General features: G+C 41.9%; 1 protein-coding gene and 1 non-coding gene across 2 annotated transcripts; one reads left to right on the top strand and one right to left on the bottom strand.

Moving 5' to 3' along the window:
- Window positions 1-15,054: 15,054 nt before the first annotated feature.
- On the bottom strand, window positions 15,055-15,161 carry LOC133827697 (small nucleolar RNA R71). The gene has a single exon (XR_009890348.1). It is a non-coding gene; the product is annotated as a small nucleolar RNA R71 (small nucleolar RNA).
- Window positions 15,162-15,825: 664 nt separating this feature from the next.
- LOC133825404 (uncharacterized) lies at window positions 15,826-17,244 on the top strand. Its single transcript, XM_062258355.1, has 3 exons — window positions 15,826-16,089; window positions 16,273-16,842; window positions 17,152-17,244. Exons 1-3 carry the CDS (start codon window positions 15,826-15,828, stop codon window positions 17,242-17,244), a joined length of 927 nt encoding a protein of 308 aa, XP_062114339.1.
- The last annotated feature ends 5,312 nt before the right edge of the window (window positions 17,245-22,556 follow it).

Below are 22,556 nucleotides of genomic sequence, written 5' to 3'. Positions count from 1 at the left end.
CCATGCTTGTGGTACCAAACTCCCATTCAATCTAGCCAACTTGTAGACACCAGGTCAAATGAAAATTTGATCTGATAAGATCCTTCCCAATTAGGCCCGAGCACGCCAGCAGCTGGATCCTGTGTTGCCAAGAACACACACCTCAGTACCAAATTACCCACACTGAATTTTCTATCTCGAACTCTTTTGTTCAAATAGCGGGTAGCTCGCTATTGATATACAACATTTTTTAGCTGAGCTTCGTCCCTTCTTTCTACAATCAGGTCCAGACTTACTTCGAGCTGGGATTGGTTTGAGGCTTGGTCATAAGCATGGGCATGAATTGTGGGTATTTTGACCTCGATTGGTAGCATAGCCTCGCATCCATATGCCAGAGAAAAGGGGGTATGTCCCGTTGAAGTACGAGTTGTGGTTCAATATGCCCACAAATCTTGGGGCAATTCTTCGGGCCATTTCCCTTTTGCTTCTTCCAACTTTTTCTTCAGAGAAGTTTTTAGGGTTTTGTTTACAGCTTTGACCTGTCCATTTGCTTGGGGATGGGCTACAGAGGAGAAGCTCTTTATTATCCCGTTTTTCTCGTAAAAGTTGGTAAACAAATCGCTATCGAATTAAGTATCGTTATCGGACACAATCTTCCTTGGCACCCCATATCGGCATATGATGTTCTTTACCACGAAGTCCAAGACTTTTTTCAAGGTAATTGTCGCTAGAGGCTCGGCCTCGGTCCACTTTGTAAAGTAATCTACTGCTACTACTACGTATTTGACTCCGCCTTTTCCAGTTGGTAGCGAGCCTATGAGGTCGATTCCCCAGACTGCAAATGGCCATGGGGAGGTCATCATAGTTAGCTCGGAGGGTGGAGCTCGAGGAATTGTGGCGAATCGCTGACACTTGTCAAATTTCTTGACGTAATCAAATGAATCTGCTTTGATAGTAGGCCAGAAGTATCCTTGGCGTATGATTTTCTTGGATAAGCTATGCCCCCAGTGTGGTCTCCATAGAATCCTTCTCAAGCTCCGCGAGCCTGGTATTCCCCTAAGATTTGGTTGACTACCAACTAGGAGTCACTGTAGCAATGTATCGCATTAGCCTTGAGCTCCTTGGCTATTCGAAGTCCTGCCAGTAGAGCTTCGTATTCAACCTCGTTGTTTGACACTTCAAAGTCAAATCTCAGAACGGAGTGAAATTGGCTTCCGACTGGGGTGATCAATATTATTCTGGCCCCCGACCCATTTTCATTGGAAGACCCATCAACGTAAAGTTTCCATAGCTCGCGGGCTGGGGTTATAACTTCGTCGTTGGTTATTCTGATGCATTCCACTATGAAGTCTGCCAGGGCCTATCCTCTTATGGTTGTCCTCGGGTGGTATGTAATTTTGAATTGTCTGAGTTCGACGGCCCATTTTAATAATCGGCCCGAGGCTTCTGGCTTGGACAAGACTTGTCTTGGTGGTTGATCAGTCAACACATGAATGGGATGCGCTTGGAAATAAGGTCGGAGCTTTCGAGATGAGTGAATTAGGCTGAAAGCTAGCTTCTCCATTAAGGGGTATCTCGATTCTTCCCCCAGTAACCTTTTGCTGACATAGTAAATAGGCTTCTGCACCTTCTGTTCTTCTTGGATGAGCATAGCGCTAATGGCGTGCTGGGTTGTAGCTAGATATAGTTACAAAATTTCCACTGTGATGGGTTTTGACAATATAAGAGGCTCCGCGAGGTGCTTCTTGAGCTCCTGCAAAGCTAACTCGCATTCTTCTGTCCACTCAAAATTTTTTGCCTCCCCTCAAAAGGTTGAAAAATGGAAGACAACGGTCTGTAGATTTCGAGATAAACCTACTTAGTGCCACCATCTGTCCAATCAAACTTTGGACATCCTTATGATTTCGAGGTGAGGGCATATCAATTAAAGCCTGGATCTTGTCTGGATTAGCTTCTATTCCCCGGGCGCTTACAATGAAGTCTAGGAATTTTCCTGACGATACTCCAAAAGAGCACTTTTGGGGGTTGAGTTTCATACCATATCTCTGTAACACGGCAAAGCATTCTTCAAGGTCGTCCACATGGTTACTGTTATGTTTAGATTTAACCAAGATATCATCAACATAAACTTCCATGTTATTACCTATCTGCTCGGAGAACATCATGTTTACGAGTCATTGGTAAGTGGCTCCAGCATTCTTCAGTCCGAATGGCATGACATTGTAGCAGTACAGTCCTTTGTCTGTCATGAAACTTGTATGCTCTTGGTCTGGGGCATGCATGGCGATCTGGTTATATCCAGAATAAGCATCCATGAATGACATAAGTCCATGCCCAGCTGTGGCATCTACAAGTTGATCGATTCGAGGTAGGGGGAAGCTATCCTTTGGACAGGCCTAATTGAGGTCGGAGTAATCAATACAGGTCTGCATGTCCTGTTAGGCTTCAAGACTAGCACTGGATTGGCAACCCAATTGGGGTAGAAGGCATCTCCAATGAATCGGTTAGCCTTAAACCTGTAGACCTCTTCTTTTAAGGCCTTCTTCCTGTCGTCATCCAGGAGTCTTTGCTTTTGCTGCTTCGGGGGAAAGCTTTTGTCAATATTTAGAGCGTGGCTGTAACACCCTGGATGACCAAGACTATTACACTGTGTGTTTATAAAGGTGCAAGACTTGCTAATCAAGTCATTTAATTCAAAATGTGTTACTGAAACTATAGTTGAACTAGGGTTAAAAGATTTTGGTCTCAAAAGCTGCATTTCTTATAAATAAACAGTATTCGTTTTACATGGGATCCCAAAAGTAATAAGCTAAAGACTAGTTACAAAAGATTCAAGACTTAGATATAGTGATTAGCCATTCTAAGGCAAAACAGACAGTTAGACATTTCTCGTCCTGTTCCACTCCTCGACCGTGACGGTCGAACAGCTGACTATGTACATTCAGCTCTGTAGCTCTCCATCTTAGGATTGGTCCAACTTTCCTTTGCCTTTACCTGCACCACGAAGCACCCGTGAGCCAAGGCCTAGCAAGAAAACACAATAACAGAGCACAACCATTCAGTAGACAATCAGATAACTCATATCGCATAAGCATGTACTCAATAGTTTAAGCATTCATGTTATTCAAGTATTCAACATACCAAGTGTTTACCGAGTTTTTCGGAAACGAATAACTAACAGAATAATAAAAAGATAAGAACTGTAGAAATGCTGAAATGTAACTAAACAAACAGTGTTTTTACGTGGTTCAGGCGTTAACAAGCCCTAGTCCACGAGTCGATGTTATTATACTTGGAAAAGGTTACAGTAAGATGGCTGGTGCACAAGAACTTCACACACTCACAGTGTTTCTCTCGGGTTCTCTTGAAGAAGATGAAGCTAGAGAGATTTTAGTAGAGTTTTTGCTATGTGATTTGTTCGTCCCTCTTCTTGTAAAATGAAGGGGTCTTTATAGCTAGGGTTTCGGATTAGGGTTTTTCTCTACGTACATGAGTCTTAATTACACCAGCCATAAATAGGGGATACAATTACTGTAGTAGCATGGCTACAAGACTCTATGTGGGTATATTTACGTGAAAGTATGGGGAACACACAAAGTCAGCCGTCTTTTCCAAGTTGTCAGCGGAACAGTAGGCGAAAAGGTACCCTTAGGCGTGCTGGGATGTGTGCGGCTTTGACCTGACGGGCGTGTCAGGCGGGATCCTGTGTCAGACGGATATCGTTCCAAATATGCCTTCTCCCGGACTCGACCGTTCGGTTTTGTTCTGTGCGAGGCACGGAACTGTTTCCGCGGGGACCACTCGAAGAGCCTCTCCTGGAAGGGGCTTCCCCGAGGGGTATCCTTCGGGAGTCCGGGAGAGTCGACGAGTTTCCGTGTTGTGCTTGCTTGGAAGAGTAATCCGGATACTAAACAGGAGAGGCGAAGCCTTTCTGTCCATCCGCGAACTCTGGTCACCTACCGTGAAAGACATCGATAATTCTGCTTCCCCGAGGACATCAATCTAAACGCTATCCGGAAATCTGGATAACACCAAGTATATCATTCCATAACAATAATCAATCCACATAAGATAACTAGGGTGAACGCCCTTAGGCCGCACCCTTTATTTATCCCACTAACTCCGGCCCGCTTAAACCGAGCTCAGTGAATATTAAGCTGTCCTCGGCTACCAGTGGCCGAGCTATGCCTTGTGCGCAAGTATAATCTATGGCACCCTTAGGCAGTTTACCACATGTCCCATGGCATAATACCATCTATGACATCATGCAGATATAGGGAGCTCTTCGTCCCATCACAAGCACAAACCTGGTGCAGTTTTCTTACCTTTAGATTCGCTATCTTTGTTCAATTGATCCTCAAGCACGATCTCGTTCGAGCCCTAGCGTACACCTAGTCACAGCCATAAATCAGAATCATCACCAAACCTCAAGTCCAAAACCTAACCTCGGGACCAATCCCGAGCCCTCGGGAAGCCCTAATTCCACCAAAAGGGGTGGTGGAATCGAACCTCGAACCCCGAGCGAAAACCCTTGAAATTAATCCAAAAACCCCTTTCTGGAAATAGGGTAGCACTACAACTCTCTAAGGAGAGCGCTACAGCGCTACAAACAGAGCCAAAAGGCTCAGAAACTTTAGGGCCTAGCGCTACAACGCCCAGTGACTAGCGCTGTAGCGCTAGTCACAGCACAGCCCTGCACAACATTTTCTCCTTCGAATTTTCCCGAGTCAAACCTACTCAAAACCCCACCAAACTTCAAAGCAAGCCTTCCAACATCCTCCACTCATCCCAAACATCCCAAACACACATAACTCAAACACATGCACCCCAAATTAAGGAAATCACCATGGCTGAACCTAAAGCTCAGAAACTCAACGAAACCACAGAATTCACAAAGCTTAAGGATAGAGTTTCTTACCTTTGATGGATGAGCTTAGCCTAGGTTGTCACCCACTCTTACTTAGACTTCTCCTCCTCAAATCTCCAGCCTCAACTCCCTAGAATTCCCACAGAACTTTGCTTAGAAAAACCAGCTCATCACCAATACCAGAAATTCAAATATTAACCTCAAAGTCTTACCTCAACTGATGAACAACCTCAGCTAGTTTCCCCAACTTAATCAAGACCTCAAGTATACAATCTCAGCCTTAAGCTCCTTTGGATTCTAGCCTCAAACCTCCAGAATAAAATGGTGAGGAAGTACTAAACCGACCTTAGAAATTGCCCTGTTTTTCTTTCCCTTTTTCCTTCTCTTGTTTCTTTTCTTTCCTTTCTTTCCTTCAAAATTCCAGCCCTTTCTACACAATCCACTAAGTATAAAGCCTAATAACATTTATCCCTTATAAGCCAAATGACCACAATACCCTCCCATAATTCCTAAGCCTTTTAATCCACCTAGGGGCATTTTGGTCATTTCACCAAATTCCCGCTAATTCCTCAAGTGTTTCTAATATTTACCACTTACTTCCCAACACCTAACTAATCACCAATTATATTCCTCAATGTCAAGATAGACTCCAATATATTCTCTAAATTCCTAGAAATACCCTCAGGCTCGCCCCGAGCCAGGTATATATCCCCGCCGTGACTTTTTCGCTAAACCGCTCACTGGGATCGTCTCGAGTCACAGATTACAAAAACATCCACATAATAATGGGGTCTCAACAGTTTATCACATATATATACAATTATGCCCTCAACGGGCCAAAATTACAATTATGCCCTACTAACCTAATCAGGGCCTACATGCATACTAATACACATACTCATGCATCACATATATTCAAATAGTCATATAACATGCGTTTAATCATTAAATCACATATAATCCAGTTATGCCCTCCCGGCACACTAATCAAGGACCTTAAGCCTTATTAGTAAATTTGGGTCGTTACAATGGCTTACCACATTCGGATTTATCCCCACCATATCCGAATGTGACCATGCGAAAACATCCTGGTTCTTTTTCAAAAAGCAAATTAATTGCTATTTTGTATCTTCTGGAAGGTTTTTCCCTACCTTCACTGTCTTCGAGGAGTCTACTTCTTCGAGCCTGACCTCTTCGAGCTCTTCTAATGGATTGAGGTCAGTCCTATCCTCTATTCTCGGATCAATTTCTTCGTCTATCTCGAAGATTGTTCCGTCCTTATTCTGAACTATGACAAGGGTTTGTGCGCTTGTCTGTTTCTTTCCTCTAATGGAAATGCTATACCATTCCCTCCCTGCTAGCTGGTCTCCCTTCAGTGTCCCGATGCCACTAGAAGTCGGGAACTTGATGGCCAAGTGCCTCACAGACGAAACTGCCCCCAGCCCTACTAGGGCGGGTCTCCCGAGCAGCACGTTGTAGGCCGATGGTAGATCCACTACTACGAATTCCATCATCTTGGTTGTTGAGACCAAGAAGTCTCCCAAGGTCACAGGGAGTTCAATGAATCCCATACAGGTAATCCCTTCTCCTGAAAAAGCCGTACAATGTCGTTGCACAGGCCTTTAGGTCACGTAGCACGAGTCTCATATTTTCTAAGGTGGCCTTATAGAGGATATTCACTAAGCTCCGGTTATTTATCAGGACTCGGTGAACTCTCTTATTCGCTAGCTGAAGGGTGATGACTAGCGGGTCGTTGTGAGGAAACTACACATGAGATACATCATCCTCAGTAAAAGTTATAGGTTGAGATTCAACCCTGTAACGCCCTACTGCCTTAGAGTCGTTACTAAGTGAGTTTAAAATGTGCAATTAACTCGCTAACCGAGGTTTTAAGACTAAAGTGTAACTAAATCATAATCAGAGTCATAAACTTGAGAATAAACCTTTCATTGAAAAATTATAAAACATTTAACATTTGGGATCCCAAAAACATTGTTTAGAAATTTTTACAACTCAAAATATAACCAAAGTCGACTAAACGACAAAATTCAAGTTTAGTACAATCATCTCCCAAAAACACCCCTGGTCGTGGCAGCCAGGCAGACCAGACATGTACGCCCCGCTCGTCACGCTCACCATACTCAAAGTTAGTCGACTTTCCCCTTGCCTCTACCTGCACCATAGAGCACCCGTGAATTGAAGCTCAACAAGAAAACCCTCACAAGCAAATAACATATGCATAACAAACACTTAACATAAACAACATACCATCATCAGGCTATACATGTACGGCCATGCAGACCCAGGTGCTTTACCAGGCCCTGGGTTCGCGGTCTATACCGTAAGGATATCCCAGGTATCCCTTGGGGTCTCGCCCTGGCAACTCGCACTCCGTGTGCTAAACACTTCTCCCGGCCCCTTGTCGCTCTCGGCCTTTGCAGTTCCCGGCCTTCGCTGTTCCCGGCCATCGCCGTTCACTCATTTACATGTACACATAATATAGCTAAACAGATACTTAAACAAATACAAATTCAACCAAAGGGACATGCCCTACAACACAGTCATATAGGGCCGGGCCCTGCAACTCAATCATATAGGGCCTAGCCCTGCAACACAAGCTCTATGGGAACAGTAGTTTTCTCACCTGTGTCCCGAGCTTTCCAAGCACATATGTCTCGAGCACAGTTCCCTAGTCCGAGCCTCGCCGAAACCCTAGTCACAATGCATTAACAATTTCCACCCATCAAGTTCCAATCCATTAAATAGCTTTGGGTCATAATTCTATTCTCCGGAACATTGAATTCTATCAATCCGGGTGATAGAATCCATCCCGGGCTATCACTATTGAATTCCCGAGCCTAAAACCTCTTAAAAAACCCAAAAATGCACTATGAGTCGCGACCCCCAGATCAACCCAAGGCCCTACCTCAAAACAGCCTACACGCGCTGCATGCCTTCCTAAAGGGCGCCACGCCTTCAATTCCAAACACCCCAAGTTCTAAGGGGTCGCGGCCCGACCCCTCGAGTCCAGAAAAACTCACCATTTTCAACCCAAAAACCAATCTTATTAACCCCAAAATCAAGCCAACAATCCAAACTAATCATCACAGAGGTTATACTATAGATTCAGCAACAAAACCTAGCCAGAATTCTAGTTCAAAGCCTCATCAAACTCAAAGTTGAATGTTCATCTCTCCATCTTAACACACCAGCAGAAATTTCAAGCACAATTCAAATAATTTAAAGGCTTACCCTTGCTTAATTGGGCCTCTGAGCTGATCTCCTAAGCCCCGAGCTCCAAGCCTCAAGCTCCCCAAAATCCCAGCTCCAATTCCTTAGTTTTTTACTAGTTTCCTCCAAGATGTCACTAGGCCTCCAAGCTACCAAGGAAAAAGATGAGAGTGGGAGATAGAATGAGTGGGTAGGTTCCTATATTCTGAGTGTTTCCTTAACTTTGTTTTATTCAACTTAAGCTTCTAAGGTTACCTCAAAGCTCGGGGTACCAAAAACATCCCCGAGGGAAAAATGGTAAATTTCCCCAATATTCCCTCCTAGACATTCTAACCTCAAATATATCTCCAAATATTTATTTCCATAACCCAATAACTCCATAAAGCGTCTAATACCCAAAATACCCCTCAACTCGCCCCGAGTCAGATTTTGGACCCCGTTATGACTTTCTAGCTAACCGCTTCCTAGAACTGTCTCGGATCGTGCAACACAGATATATCACAAATATACCACAATTATCATGTTTATACCCTCAACAGGATAAAATTACAATCATGCCCCTAATAACGAGATGGGGCCCACATGCATATTTAATTCACCTAAACATGCATCACTAACCACATATTCACACAAATCCACATATTAAACAATAATTCACATATTGCCCTCCAGGCATGCTAATCAAGGCCCTAAGACTTATTAGCAAATTTGGGTCATTACAACTATCCCCTCCTTACAGAAATTTCATCCTCGAAATTACCTGAATAACTCAGGATACCGTCCCCGCATCTCTGATTCCAGTTCCCAAGTCGCCTCCTCAATCTTGTTGTTCCTCCACAGCACTTTCACCAAGGCGATGGTCTTGCTCCGCAAGACTTTGTCCTTCCGGTCGAGAATCTGAACTGGCTTCTCTTCATATGACAAGTCCTGATCTAGCTCCAAGTTCTCATAACTCAACACGTGCGTAGAATTTGATACATACTTCCGGAGCATGGATACATGAAATACATCATGAACCCTTGATAAGGCTGGAGGCATTGCCAATCTGTAAGCTACCTCCCCAACCCGCTCCAAAACCTCGAAGGGGCCAACAAACCTAGGGCTCAGTTTGCCCCGAACGCCAAACCATTTCACTCCTCTCAGAGGTGAAACCCTAAGGAATACATGGTCACCAACCTGGAATTCTACGCTCCTGCATTTCAGGTCTGAGTAACTCTTCTAGCGACTCTGGGAGGCGAGCATTCGAGCTCTAATCTTCTTTTATCGCCTCATTGGTCCTCTGGACCATCTCAGGACCCAGATAACTCCTTTCACCCATCTCATCCCAATGGATAGGTGATCTACACTTCCTTCCATAAAGCATCTCATATGGAGCCACTCCGATAGTCGTTTGATAACTGTTGTTGTACGAGAACTCAATCAAAGGAAGATACTTACTCCAAGATCCCCTAAAATCCAGCACACAGGCTCGTAGCATGTCCTCCAATATCTGAATCGTCCTCTCAGTCTGTCCATCTGTCTGAGGATGATAAGCGGTACTAAACCGTAACTGTGTGCCCATAGCCTTTTGTAGGCTTTCCCAGAACTTGGAAGTGAAGGTGGGGTCCCTGTCGGATACTATCGACCAGAGTCCCATGTAGTCGAACAATCTCCTTCACATATAGCTCAGCATACTGCTCCATAGTATAAGTCGTCCTGACTGGTAAAAGTGGGCGGACTTGGTATACCTATCCACAATCACCCACATCGAGTCATGTTGTCCCACGGTCTGCGGCAAGCCAACCACGAAGTCCATGGTAATATCCTCCCACTTCCACTCTGGAATCCCTAGAGGCTGCAGCAATCTTGCTGGCCTCTGATGTTCAGCCTTGACCTACTGACAAGTTAATCACTTGGCCACATAATCCACCACATCCCTCTTCATGCCTGTCCACCAGTACAAAGCTCTTAGATCCTGGTACATCTTCGTCATACACAAAAGTAAGGAATAGGGAGTGGTATGCAGTTCATCTAAGATCTCTCGCCGGATATCTGAATCCATCGGAACACAAATCCAACCCTTATACTTTAGTAACCCCATCTCCGAGATAGAAAAGTCCTTAGTCGCTCCGACTAAGACGTTCTCCCTGTAACCCCTCAACTGGGAATCCTTCCCCTGCGCCTCCTTGACCCTTTCAAGGAGCGTAGACTGAAGAGTGATGTTGGCTAATTGACCAACCACCAACTCTATAACCGCTCTAGTCATCTCCTCCGCTAGCTTATCGGATATCTGTCTCGTACTGAACAACTGTCCTGGGCCCTTCCGGCTCAATGCATCAGCAACTACATTAGCCTTCCCAAGATGGTATAGGATATCATAGTCATAATCCTTAACTAACTCTAGCCACTGTCTCTGGTGCATATTCAGATCCTTCTGAGTAAAGAAGTACTTCAAACTCTTATGGTCGGTGTATATCTTGCACTTCTCACCATATAGATGATGTCTCCAAATCTTAAGTGCGAACAACACCACTGCAAATTCTAGATCATGCGTGGGATATCTCTGCTCACACTCCTTTAACTGTCTCGATGCGTAGGCTATCACTTTCCTAGCTTGCATCAACACACACCCTAAACCCTGTCTGGAAGCATCACAATAAACCACGAATTTCTCATTGTCCATCGGCAGACTCAACACTGGCGCGGTGATCAGTCGCCGCTTCAACTCTTTGAAACTATTCTCACATCTATCTGTCCAAACATACTTCGTCTTCTTCTTTGTCAACTCTGTTAATGGCGTAGCTATCCTGGAGAACCTTTCAACAAACCGCCGATAATACCCTGCCAAACCCAGAAAACTCCTCACTTCAGGAACACTGCTCGGTCTAGGTCAGTCTCTCACTGCCTCAATCTTATTTGGGTCGACCAGAATCCCCTCCTTATTGACGATATGGCCCAGAAATGTAACTTGTGGTAACCAGAACTCGCACTTGCTGAACTTAGCATATAACTTATGCTCCCTTAGCCGCTATAAGACCAGACGTATATGTTGCTCATGCTCTGTCTCTGACTGAGGGTACACTAGAATGTCGTCAATGAACACAATCACGAACTTATCTAAATAATCCTTGAAAACTCTATTCATCATGTCCATAAAAGCTGATGGGGCATTATATAATCCAAAGGACATAACCAGGAATTCATAGTGTCCATACCTTGTGCGGAAAGCGGTCTTTGGTATGTCTTCCTCTTTGATCCTTAACTGATGATAACCTGTCTAGAGATCTATCTTAGAAAGCACCATCTTTCCCTGCAGCTGGTCAAACAAATCATCAATCCTAGGTAGTGGATACTTATTCTTAATGGCCAACTTGTTCAGCTCCCTGTAGTCAATACACATCCTAAGAGATCCATCCTTCTTCTTGACAAACAACACTGGAGCACCCCTGTGACGCCCCAAACTCCAGGGACCGTTACAGTGTGCCTTGTAAACAGTGATAAACTCACTAATTGAGTCATTTGGCAAAAATCGTGTATTTAAGTATGATTAGCGGTTTAGGGATTGAAAATTTTGGTTAAGATATAACGTTTCATTAGAATGTTTACTGTATACATTGGGATCCCAAAAATATAATTTAAAGGTCTATTACAAGAAAATATTTACAACCAGCCGATCTAAGCGGCAAAACAGGGTTTAACCCTAGTTCCTCTTCAAACCTCGGCCGTGGTGGTTGAGCAGCTGCATATGTACACATCGTCACCTAAGCTCTCCAACTCAAGGATGGTCCAGTTTTCTTTTGCCTTTACTTGAACCACATAGCACCCGTGAGTCGAAGCCCAGCAAGAAAACTTAATATGCTCATGAACAGTAATAACATGTCATCAAATCATAAGGCACACGCCTAGCAGATATAGCCCTAGTCAAGTAGGCAAATGAATTCATGTATTGTTGAGTATATCACATCAACCAATGATCATAATAATCATCCAAGGCTTTTAGCTCCAAGTAGAAGAGTGACAGTTGTAATAGTCACTAAGGTGGGTTTATTCCCAATAGCCATGTGACGATAGGGTCACCGGGGCTTTATATATAAGTGAGCCTTTCACTAGCTTAAACAGGATAGGTGCATGATGACTAGTCACCAACATAACCTTCCTCATGACCATAGAGTCATAACCATGGAACTCTGTTCCCTAGCCAAGTGACAAGCAGTCACCTAGGCCTTAGGCCCTGGCTCTAGTAACTAGTCTTAGACTAGGCAAGTGCTTATAAGATTCATCGATCTTAGGGTCGGTCCAGCGTTAATGCCTTAGAGTCATTCAACGCTGATATCGATTAGATCAAATCTTCATTCGGCCCTGCGTTCAGGACGCTTATGCCGTTTCTGACTCTTAGGTCAGTATCCCTGACTAGTCAATACCATATACAAGTAAGCAATGCCACCAAACATATATCATATGTCAAATATCCAAATACAGGGCATTCAACATGCTTACTCAATAATTACTAGCACAATTAAGATCATGCATAAACACAGAGGCTCAAGCTCTGAAAAATCTCATACTCAATATTCATAGCATGCCCTAATCACATGTTTCTCGTGCATTACATGCATCACATTTAGACATCCAACATGCAACAAGAATAACCATGCATGTCATATATACACAGGGTGCAGTTTTCTTACGTCAGGTTCGAGCAAGAATTAGTAAAAGAACAACCCTTGAGAACGATCAATCCTTTGATCCTTTAGCGGTCACCTAGTCATAACCAAATATGGAATCCCATCAATAAAATAAATCATAAAAATGTTTATAATCTAAAACCACACTCCCGGGATCCATCCCGCACGCTCGGGACTCTTAATCTACCCAAACGGGGTAAAGGAACCAACCCCCTGTTAAGTCTAGTTTTTGTCATGTTTGGGTGATGTTTTAAGTAGTCTTTTATTTCGTTTTTCTTTCATTTAGTGCGGGTTTATGCTTTTGTTTGTTTGTCTTTGTGAATATCAGGAAGAATTGAGTACTTGGAGGAAAATTTCAAAGAAAGGGAAGAAATAACCAAGTTTTTCTACATATTTTGAGAAAGAATGGATCTCAACATGATTTGGGAGTGTTGGTGAATTTTTGGGATGAAAACTTGAAAAATTGAGAAATCCCTTAAGAGCCACGGCGTGAGCAAAGTAGAGTCGCGGCTAGGTGGTGAAACAAAACCACTGTTTTGAAGGAGATCCACGGGCCGCGGCATGGCTAGAGAAGGCCGCGGCATAGATGGGCATCAACCTAGAAATCGTCGACACGGGCCGCGGCATGGCTGACTAGGGCTGCGGCATGGAGAGAACAATTCGCCCAGAATTTAGACACGGGCCGCGGCATGGTGCATGTAATGCCGCGGCCCGCCTCTTTTAAAAAATTGAATCCTAGGTTTTTATAAGGCGAAAAATAGAGAAGAAATGGATGTACGGACTAGGGGAGAAGTTCTTGCTTGAAGACTGAAGGCTTGGAGTATTCTATTTACATGTTTTTCTTCTACTTTCTGATGTTATCTTTAATTTTTGTTGTGATTAGTATTATGATTATGAACTAATTTTCTATTTAGGATGTTTAATTGAATCACTTGAATCCCTATTATGAACTAATGCAATTGCAATTCTCTTCTTCTTCAATCTTCTTCAATTCCATATAACCTGTTCTTGTAGACTGATTATTGATTGGCCATCTATAGTCATATATATATGTTTTTAAGTCAAAATCTGAGAAGTGAGATTTGAATCTGCTGTGGTTATATTGGACATAATTCTAATTTGGAATGAAAGTATCCAAATTAATTGTGTAACTGTTTATTAAGTTGTCAAGATTAATGCTACCTTTGTGGTTAAATTTACCATAGAAATATAGGAAATTGTCACTTAGGTTGAGTTTATAATTCATAGTATGATTATAGGCTGTTGTATCAACTTGTCAATTGAATTAGGCAAAAAGAAGAAGAACTCAGTACTTTGCATTAGGGAATAATAGGGAGGATAGTTGATGAGATTAAACATCCTAATTGTTTCTTCAGTGGTTAAATCAAAAGTTTTACTATTAGTTGTTATTCCATTTAATTTTCAATTATTGTTTCTGAACTTTATAGTTTCTTTTGCTGTGTCTACAAAAAAATCAAGAATTTTAATTTATCAAATAGAAAGAGAAATTAATTAACTGGTAATTGATAATTCAATCCTTGAGGACGATACTTGGTTTCTTTACCATTTTATTACAAATTGCGACTGGGTGCACTTGCATAGGAAAAATATCGCAACAAGTTTTTGGCGCCGTTGCCGGGGACTGAAAATAATTATCAATATTAGTCTAATTAATTTTTATTCTAATTTGATTTTAATTTCTCTTGTTTCTAATCTGTTTAGTTGCTTAATTTATCTATCTCAGGTGAACTGTGTTATATGCGTAGCAGAAGAGGAGCGGACAAACTTCTTCCTTTGAATCCTGAGATTGAAAAGTCTTGCAAGCAAAACAGAAAGAACAAGAGGGAGGCCCAAAAATCTGTGAAGATGGCACAAAATGATGGGGATGGCAGGAATGTTTTAATTCCTGGAATTGTACAAGGGGGTCAGGCTCATAACAATGTTGAGAGGAGCTTGAGAGATTATGTACTGCCCACTCTGACGGGAGTACAAAATAGTATACGCCCACCAGCTGTAGAGGCTAACAATTTTGAAATCAAGCCAGATATTCTACAAATGGTGCAATCCTCTGTTCAATTTAATGGGTTTCCTTCTGAAGATCCTCACACCCATTTGTCTAATTTTTTGGAGCTGTGTGGAACTTTTAGATACAAGGGGGTGAGTGATGACGCAATTAAACTGAGGCTTTTCCCATTTTCTCTGAGGGACATAGCTAAAAGTTGGCTGAACTCGTCGCAACCAAACTCTATTGTCACCTGGCAAGATCTAGCTCAGAAGTTTTTGTCAAAATTCTTCCCTCCGTCCAAAGCTGCTAAATTGAGGGGAGAGATCAATAATTTTTGCCAGAATGATGGAGAGTCTTTGTATGAAGCTTGGGAACGGTTCAAGGAACTCTTGAGAAGATGTCCTCATCATGGCATTGAACAGTGGATGTTAGTACAGAATTTTTACAATGGTTTATGTCCTACAACCAGAACCATTATTGATGCTGCAGCGGGTGGTACTTTTATGAGCAAGAGTGCAACTGGTGCTTATGAGCTGCTGGAGGACATGGCCACAAATAATCATCAGTGATCGGAGGAAAGATCATCGGGGGTCAGAAAGGTAGCTGGGGTGCATGAGCTGGATGCAATCACTGCTCTAACAACACAAGTAGCCTCCTTGATAAAACAGTTACAACAGAGCACTGTATATGCTAATGCAGTTCAAATGGCAGTTAGGTGTGAAATTTTTGGTGGTTCTCACTCTATCGATCAGTGCCCTATCAGTATGAATAATAACACTCCAATGGATCACGCTCAGGTTCAAGCGGTGGGAAACTTTCAAAGGCCACTCAATAATCCATTCTCCAATACTTACAATCCTGGGTGGCGAAATCACCCCAATTTTTCTTGGAAGAATAATCAGGGCCAGCAACCTCAGTTTCAGGGCCAATTTCATAATAACATGCCTCAGCCACCTATGCATCAAGCTTCTTCATCACAACAGCCTAGGCCTCAACAATCAATGAATCAAGCTCAACCTGAAAGGCCTAATGAATTGCAAGCTGCATTATTGACCCTCACCAACACTCAAACTCAGTTTATGACAGAAACTCGCTCATCCATCAGGAATCTTGAGATGCAAGTTGGCCAATTGGCAAATATGTTACAAAGTAAGCCTCAAGGAAATTTTCCAAGTAATACAGAGGTGAATCCTAAAGAGCAGTGCAATGCAATCTCTTTGAGGAGTGGGAAGAAGTTGGAAGAGCCAGTCAAGAAGTCTATACCTGCACCAAAAGTTGAAGTTGAGAATGAGGGTAAGGTAGAAGAAGAGGTTATTGAAGACCTTGAGAAGAATCAGTCACCAGTGAGTTATGAGCACCACATCAAGATTCCATATCCTCAGCGACTTCAAAAGAAGACACTTGACAAACAATTTTCTAAGTTTCTAGATATTTTTCGAAAACTTCACATTAACATACCTTTTGCCGAGGCACTTGAACAAATGCCAAGTTATGTGAAGTTTATGAAGGAGATACTGTCCAAGAAGAGGAAGATGGAGGATTATGAGACGGTGGCACTCACTAAAGAGTGCAGTGCCATTCTGCAAAGGAAGCTTCCTCAGAAACTGAGAGATCCTGGGAGTTTCACAATACCCTGCACTATTGGGAATTTTGAGAGCATGAATACTCTATGTGATTTGGGGGCGAGCATTAATCTAATGCCGCTTTCTGTGTTCAAAAGATTGAAGCTTGGGGAAGCAAGACCTACAACAGTGACTCTTCTGTTGGCAGACAGATCAATAGCACATCCTCGGGGTATTATTGAAGATGTTTTGGTAAAAGTGGACAAGTTCATCTTCCCAGCAGACTTTATTGTACTTGATATGGAGGAGGATGCCAACGTCCCAATCATTCTTGGAAGACCATTCTTAGCCACAGGACGAGCTTTAATCGACGTACAAAAGGGGGAGTTAAGGTTGCGAGTCCAAAATGAGGAAATAAGTTTTAATGTTTTTACAGCAACTGAAATTCCTACCTGTTGTAGAGTTGACGTGGTGAATGATCGTCAAGATTCAATTGGTAAAAAGAAGAAGAAGACCAAAGAACGATTTCGAACAGTTTGACGTCGTATGAAAAGATTATTGTGTGGCAAGTTTGAAGGTTTTGATGACATTGGGGATAGTTTCAATATTCTCAACAGTAGAAGGGAATTCCCCTCGTATGACACGATGGCTCTCAAGGATGCAAGGGGTGGACTTGACCCAAGTTAAAGGTGTAGAGAGTTCAACGTCCGGCTAAATGACGTTAACGGCAGCACTTTTGGGAGACATCCCATTCTTTTAGTTGTTTTTCATTAGTTTTGAACAATTTTTAAGTGTTGTTTTGGTTTTTATTATTTTGGACAATTTTTGGATTATTTTTGTAAGTTAAACCGTGAAAAGCGTGAGAATTACTTCACTCCTCCGCCGCAGTACTCTCCATACCAGTGGCCACCTCCGCCACCTCCTCCGCCATACTGATGTGGCGTCAGGTAAGTTCTCTTCCTCTGTTCTTTTCTTTATCACATTGGGGACAATGTGCATCTTAAGTTTGGGGGGGGGGGGGGGGGAGCTTATTTTGTTTTATTTTTATTTTGTGTGTTGTTTAGTTTAGCTTTTAGTCTCTTGTGTTATTTTCTGTGGTTGTTTAGTGTAACTGTTAAGCCATCATTCTTGTTTGTTGTTGCTTTGTCTTTGTCCGTGAAAAGGAAATTAAATTCAACTGTGTGCTTGATTCAATTGTTTTAGAGTTTAATTTAAAGGTTTTGTGGGAAATTTTTAAAATGTTTTGAAAATGCAACATTTTGGATTTTATTATATATGTTTGACTAGGGTTGGTGGTATGACAATTTGAATTTGATAGAACTTGCATTATTTGGCCTTTGAGGCGAAATCCTTGATGACATGTGTTTTGAAAAGTGATTTAGGCAATTTTATTGGATCGATTGTGCCTTTCAAGCCAACCTTGATTTAATTTTCCCTAGATACCCTCTTTGAGCCTAAAAGTCTACCTTTTATTGTTAAACACTTGTTTTGAGCTTAACCGAATACTTTATTATTTTTCAGTTCCTAGATTTGTACCATGAGCTTATAAAATATAAAAGGGGATTGATTTATAATGGGTGTTACTCTTGTGTATTGGTGTTGGCAATAGAAAAATTCAAGAAAAGATTGAATAAAAAAAGAAAAAAAAATGAGATTTGAGAGAAACTACTTTTCTTTTGATGTTCCCATTAAAATGCATAAGTTTGGGGGAAATATAGTATAAAAAAAAATCTAGTATTTAAATTTCTCAATCTTTGGAAATAAAGAGGATCTTTGGGTTGTGTTAAATTGTGTTGTGAATATCAAGATTGGGTGTAAAGTTTATATGCTTATGGTAACCTTGAACCTAAATGAAAATTTCATCTACCCTTGCCTAAGCCTAACGCTATAACCCGTGAAAGTCCTTTTGATTTCAAAACACGTGTTATTGACATTAGTGAAGAAGGTTAAGTAATGCAAGCTTATTGAAAAAATTGGTTTGTGGAATTGTCTGGAATGAGTAGAGCATATATGATAGAGTCCAAGTGTTGTAGTCAATTTCGTGATATATTATTGTTTTCCCTAATTGAACTTTACAAATTGAACTTTAAGGCAATTGAGCTGAAATTCTGGTTATTAATATTGCAATTGAGATTTCATGAGTTTTGGCAAAGCAGTGTAGATGGTAATGATGGTTTAGCTTGTTCGTTCTTTGTTTGTTTCTTTTTGTTAGTTTAACTTGGTTTTTACTCGAGGGCGAGTAAAGGTTAAGTTTAGGGGAGTTTGTTGAGTCTAGTATTTGTCATGTTTGGGTGATGTTTTAAGTAGTCTTTTATTTCGTTTTTCTTTCATTTAGTGCGGGTTTATGCTTTGTTTGTTTGTCTTTGTGAATATCAGGAAGAATTGAGTACTTGGAGGAAAATGTCAAAGAAAGGGAAGAAATAACCAAGTTTTTCTACATATTTTGAGAAAGAATGGATCTCAACATGATTTGGGAGTGTTGGTGAATTTTTGGGATGAAAACTTGAAAATTTGAGAAATCCCTTAAGAGCCACGGCGTGAGCAAAGTAGAGTCGCGGCTAGGTGGTGAAACAGAACCACTGTTTTGAAGGAGATCCACGGGCTGCGGCATGGCTAGAGAAGGCCGCGGCATAGATGGGCATCAACCTAGAAATCGTCGACACGGGCAGCGGCATGGCTGACTAGGGCCGCGGCATGGAGAGAACAATTCACCCAGAATTTAGACACGGGCCGCGGCATGGTGCATGTAATGCCGCGGCCCGCCTCTTTTAAAAAATTGAATCCTAGGTTTTTATAAGGCGAAAAATAGAGAAGAAATGGACGTACGGACTGGGGGAGAAGTTCTTGCTTGAAAGCTGAAGGCTTGGAGTATTCTATCTACATGTTTTTCTTCTACTTTCTGATGTTATCTTTAATTTTTTTTGTGATTAGTATTATGATTATGAACTAATTTTCTATTTAGGATGTTTAATTGAATCACTTGAATCCCTATTATGAACTAATGCAATTGCAATTCTCTTCTTCTTCAATCCTCTTCAATTCCATATAACCTGTTCTTGTAGACTGATTATTGATTGGCCATCTATAGTCATATATATATGTTCTTAAGTCAAAATCTGAGAAGTGAGATTTGAATCTGTTGTGGTTATATTGGACATAATTCTAATTTGGAATGAAAGTATCCAAATTAATTGTGTAACTGTTTATTAAGTTGTCAAGATTAATGCTACCTTTGTGGTTCAATTTACCATAGAAATATAGGAAATTGTCACTTAGGTTGAGTTTATAATTCATAGTATGATTATAGGCTGTTGTATCAACTTGTCAATTGAATTAGGCAAAAAGAAGAAGAACTCAGTACTTTGCATTAGGGAATAATAGGGAGGATAGTTGATGAGATTAAGCATTCTAATTGTTTCTTCAGTGGTTAAATCAAAAGTTTTACTATTAGTTGTTATTCCATTTAATTTTCAATTATTGTTTCTGAACTTTATAGTTTCTTTTGCTGTGTCTACAAAAAAAAATCAAGAATTTTAATTTATCAAATAGAAAGAGAAATTAATTAACTGGTAATTGATAATTCAATCCTTGAGGACGATACTTGGTTTCTTTACCATTTTATTACAAATTGCGACTGTGTGCACTTGCATAGCAAAAATATCGCAACACCCCCGAGCCTTAAAAGTCATCTCGAGCCCTAAAAATAGGTTGCTGGAAAATTCACTAGCGCTGGGGCGCTGCCCCAAAGTCAGAGAAGCCCCAAAACCTGCCCTGCCTAGCGCTGGGGCGCCATTAGCAAACCAGAGAAAAATCTGGTCTTCTCCCCTGCGATTTCCCTTGAAAAACAAACCTCCAAACCAATCCCAAACATCATCAAAACATAAAATTCAACCCCCAAACCTCATCTACATCACACCCTCATCAAAACCCAAGCAACCAAACTCAAGAACTTCCATTAATTCCCAACTAACACATCAAAATCCTCAACTGGAAACTTATTAGAAAAAACAGGGTATAGCTTAAATTCATAGATGTAATCTTACCTCAAGCTTGATTTAGACCCCCTTCAATGATTGAACCCAAAGTCCTAAGCCCTCAAGCCTTGCTCTCCTAGCTTGGTTCTTCAATTTGAGGTCAAAAATCAGAAAAGGAAAAGAAGAGAAGGAGAGGTACGGGAGAGAAAGATGAGGATGATAATGCTTGGTTTTTAACAATTCCACAGCCTTCTAAACTCAAAAGGGCTGATATATATCTTAGTGGTGAAAAGACCATTTTGCCACTAGGTCAAATAAAGGCTTCTAAAGACTCCCAAGGGTAAAATCATCATTTTCCGCCTATCTCGTTAATTATAATTAACACCCTCCAATTCCCGCTATTCTCGATATTCTCAAATACCAATAATTCATATCCCATTACCCTTTAATTCCCGACAACGTTCTAATCACCAAATTACCCCGAGACTCACTCTGAGCCCCGAACTTAATCCCGTTATGACTAGACCGAAAACTTGCATTCCATGATCGTCTCATGCCGAATGGCTCGAACCAATCCACATATAATGTGGTATTATTTATAATTCACCCACATGCATGAAAATACACAATCACGCCCTCAACGGGCCAAATTACCAAAATGCCCTTATAATTAAATGTGGACCCATATGCATGCAATTACCATTATATAATAATATAATTCACATAACACATGCAAATATTCATTAAATATCATAATAAATCAATTATGGCCCTCCCGGCCTCCTAATTAAGGTCCTAAACCTTATTAGGAAATTTGGGGCATTACAACCCCATGGCGAGAAACTCGGTCTGATGAACACCAAATCCAGTAACTCTTGCAACTGAATCTTCAACTCCTTCAACTCCGTCGGAGCCATTCTGTAAGGTGTCCTATATACTGGTTCCGCTCCTGGTACCAACTCTATAACAAAATCAATCTCCAGCTGCGGCGGCAGCCCTGACAAATCTACTGGAAATAAAACTGGAAACTCGCATACCAGCCTGGTCTCCCCCGGTCCAACCGACACAACCTTAGAGGTATCCACAACACTCGCTAGGAATCCTATGCAACCGCCCGGCATCAGGTCTCTAGCCTTCAATGCTGAAATCATAGGTACCTGCGGTCCACTAGTTGTTCCCACAAATACAAAGGGCACCTCCCCTTCTGGTTCAAAAGTCACCATCCTGCGCTTGCATTCAATTGTCGCCCCATACTTTGATAACCAATCCATCCCTAGGATCATATCGAAGTCATCCATCGCAACCTCAATCAGATCAGCAAACAATTCCCTACCATCTACCTCTACTCTTAAAGCTCTATTCCACCTCCTAGAGACTACCAGTTCCCCAGTCGGCAACAAAGTCTGAAAACCCCTAGCATACAGAACACTAGGTCTACACAGCTGATCTATCACTCTAGCAGACACAAACGAATGGGTAGCTCCCGTATCAAACAATGCAGTATAAGAAGAACCAGCACTAGAGATCTGACCTATCACAACCGAGGGGCTAGCCTCTGCCTCAATTTGAGTCAAAGTAAACACCCTGGTAGGAGCGAGATTGTCGCCCTGCTTTGGCTCATCCTTCCTAGCTTGTGGGCAGTCCTTCTTTAGATGATTGGCACTCCCACAGAAAAAACAGACCCTAATCCTGCACTCACCCTGATGTCGTCGTCTGCACCGAGGACACACTGGGAAACTCCTCCAGTTGTCACTTCCGCCCTGACGGCCACTAAAACCACCCCGTGCCCTCCTATCTGAACTAGGAGGAACAAAAGAATCTAGGGCCTTCCTCTTCTCCTCACTGGAGCCACCACCCAGACTGGATCCAATAAAAGGAGGCACTGTCCTCCTGACATCGCGCCTGGCAGCGGTCTCTCTCCAAATCTGTTCCTCGGCCCCCTCAGCTATAACAGCCTTGTCTACAACCTAAGCATAGGTAGTAGTCTCTGGATCCAAGGTGATCTTCACATCACGGGTGATCATAACATTCAATCCCCGTACGAACCTATCTCTTCTTGCCTCATTTTTCGGCACTAAATCTAGCACAAACTTCGCCAATCGGTCAAATTTTAGAGCATACTCTGTCACGGTCATCTGGTTCTGAGTCAGGTTGATAAACTCATTAACCTTCGCAGCTCGGACTGCAACACTATAATACTTCTCGTTGAAAATGTTCCTGAACTCTTCCCAGGTCATAACTGTCACAATTCTTCTCTGAACTACTACATCCCAC

This window comes from Humulus lupulus, chromosome 3 (assembly GCF_963169125.1).
Source record: "Humulus lupulus chromosome 3, drHumLupu1.1, whole genome shotgun sequence".
NCBI lineage: Eukaryota > Viridiplantae > Streptophyta > Magnoliopsida > Rosales > Cannabaceae > Humulus > Humulus lupulus.
The sequence above is the reverse complement of the archived record's forward strand: the minus strand, read 5'-3'. Positions and strand labels throughout refer to the sequence as shown.

Bases quoted from the DNA above. Each gene is read 5' to 3' on its own strand.
- LOC133825404 (XM_062258355.1), top strand. From the start codon at position 15,826: ATGACAGAAACTCGCTCATCCATCAGGAATCTTGAGATGCAAGTTGGC. The intron at 16,090-16,272 runs GTGAGTTATGAG...CTGTCCAAGAAG, and splicing joins TTGAGAAGAATCAGTCACCA to AGGAAGATGGAGGATTATGA. The intron at 16,843-17,151 runs GTTTGACGTCGT...TATTTTTGTAAG, and splicing joins CCAAAGAACGATTTCGAACA to TTAAACCGTGAAAAGCGTGA.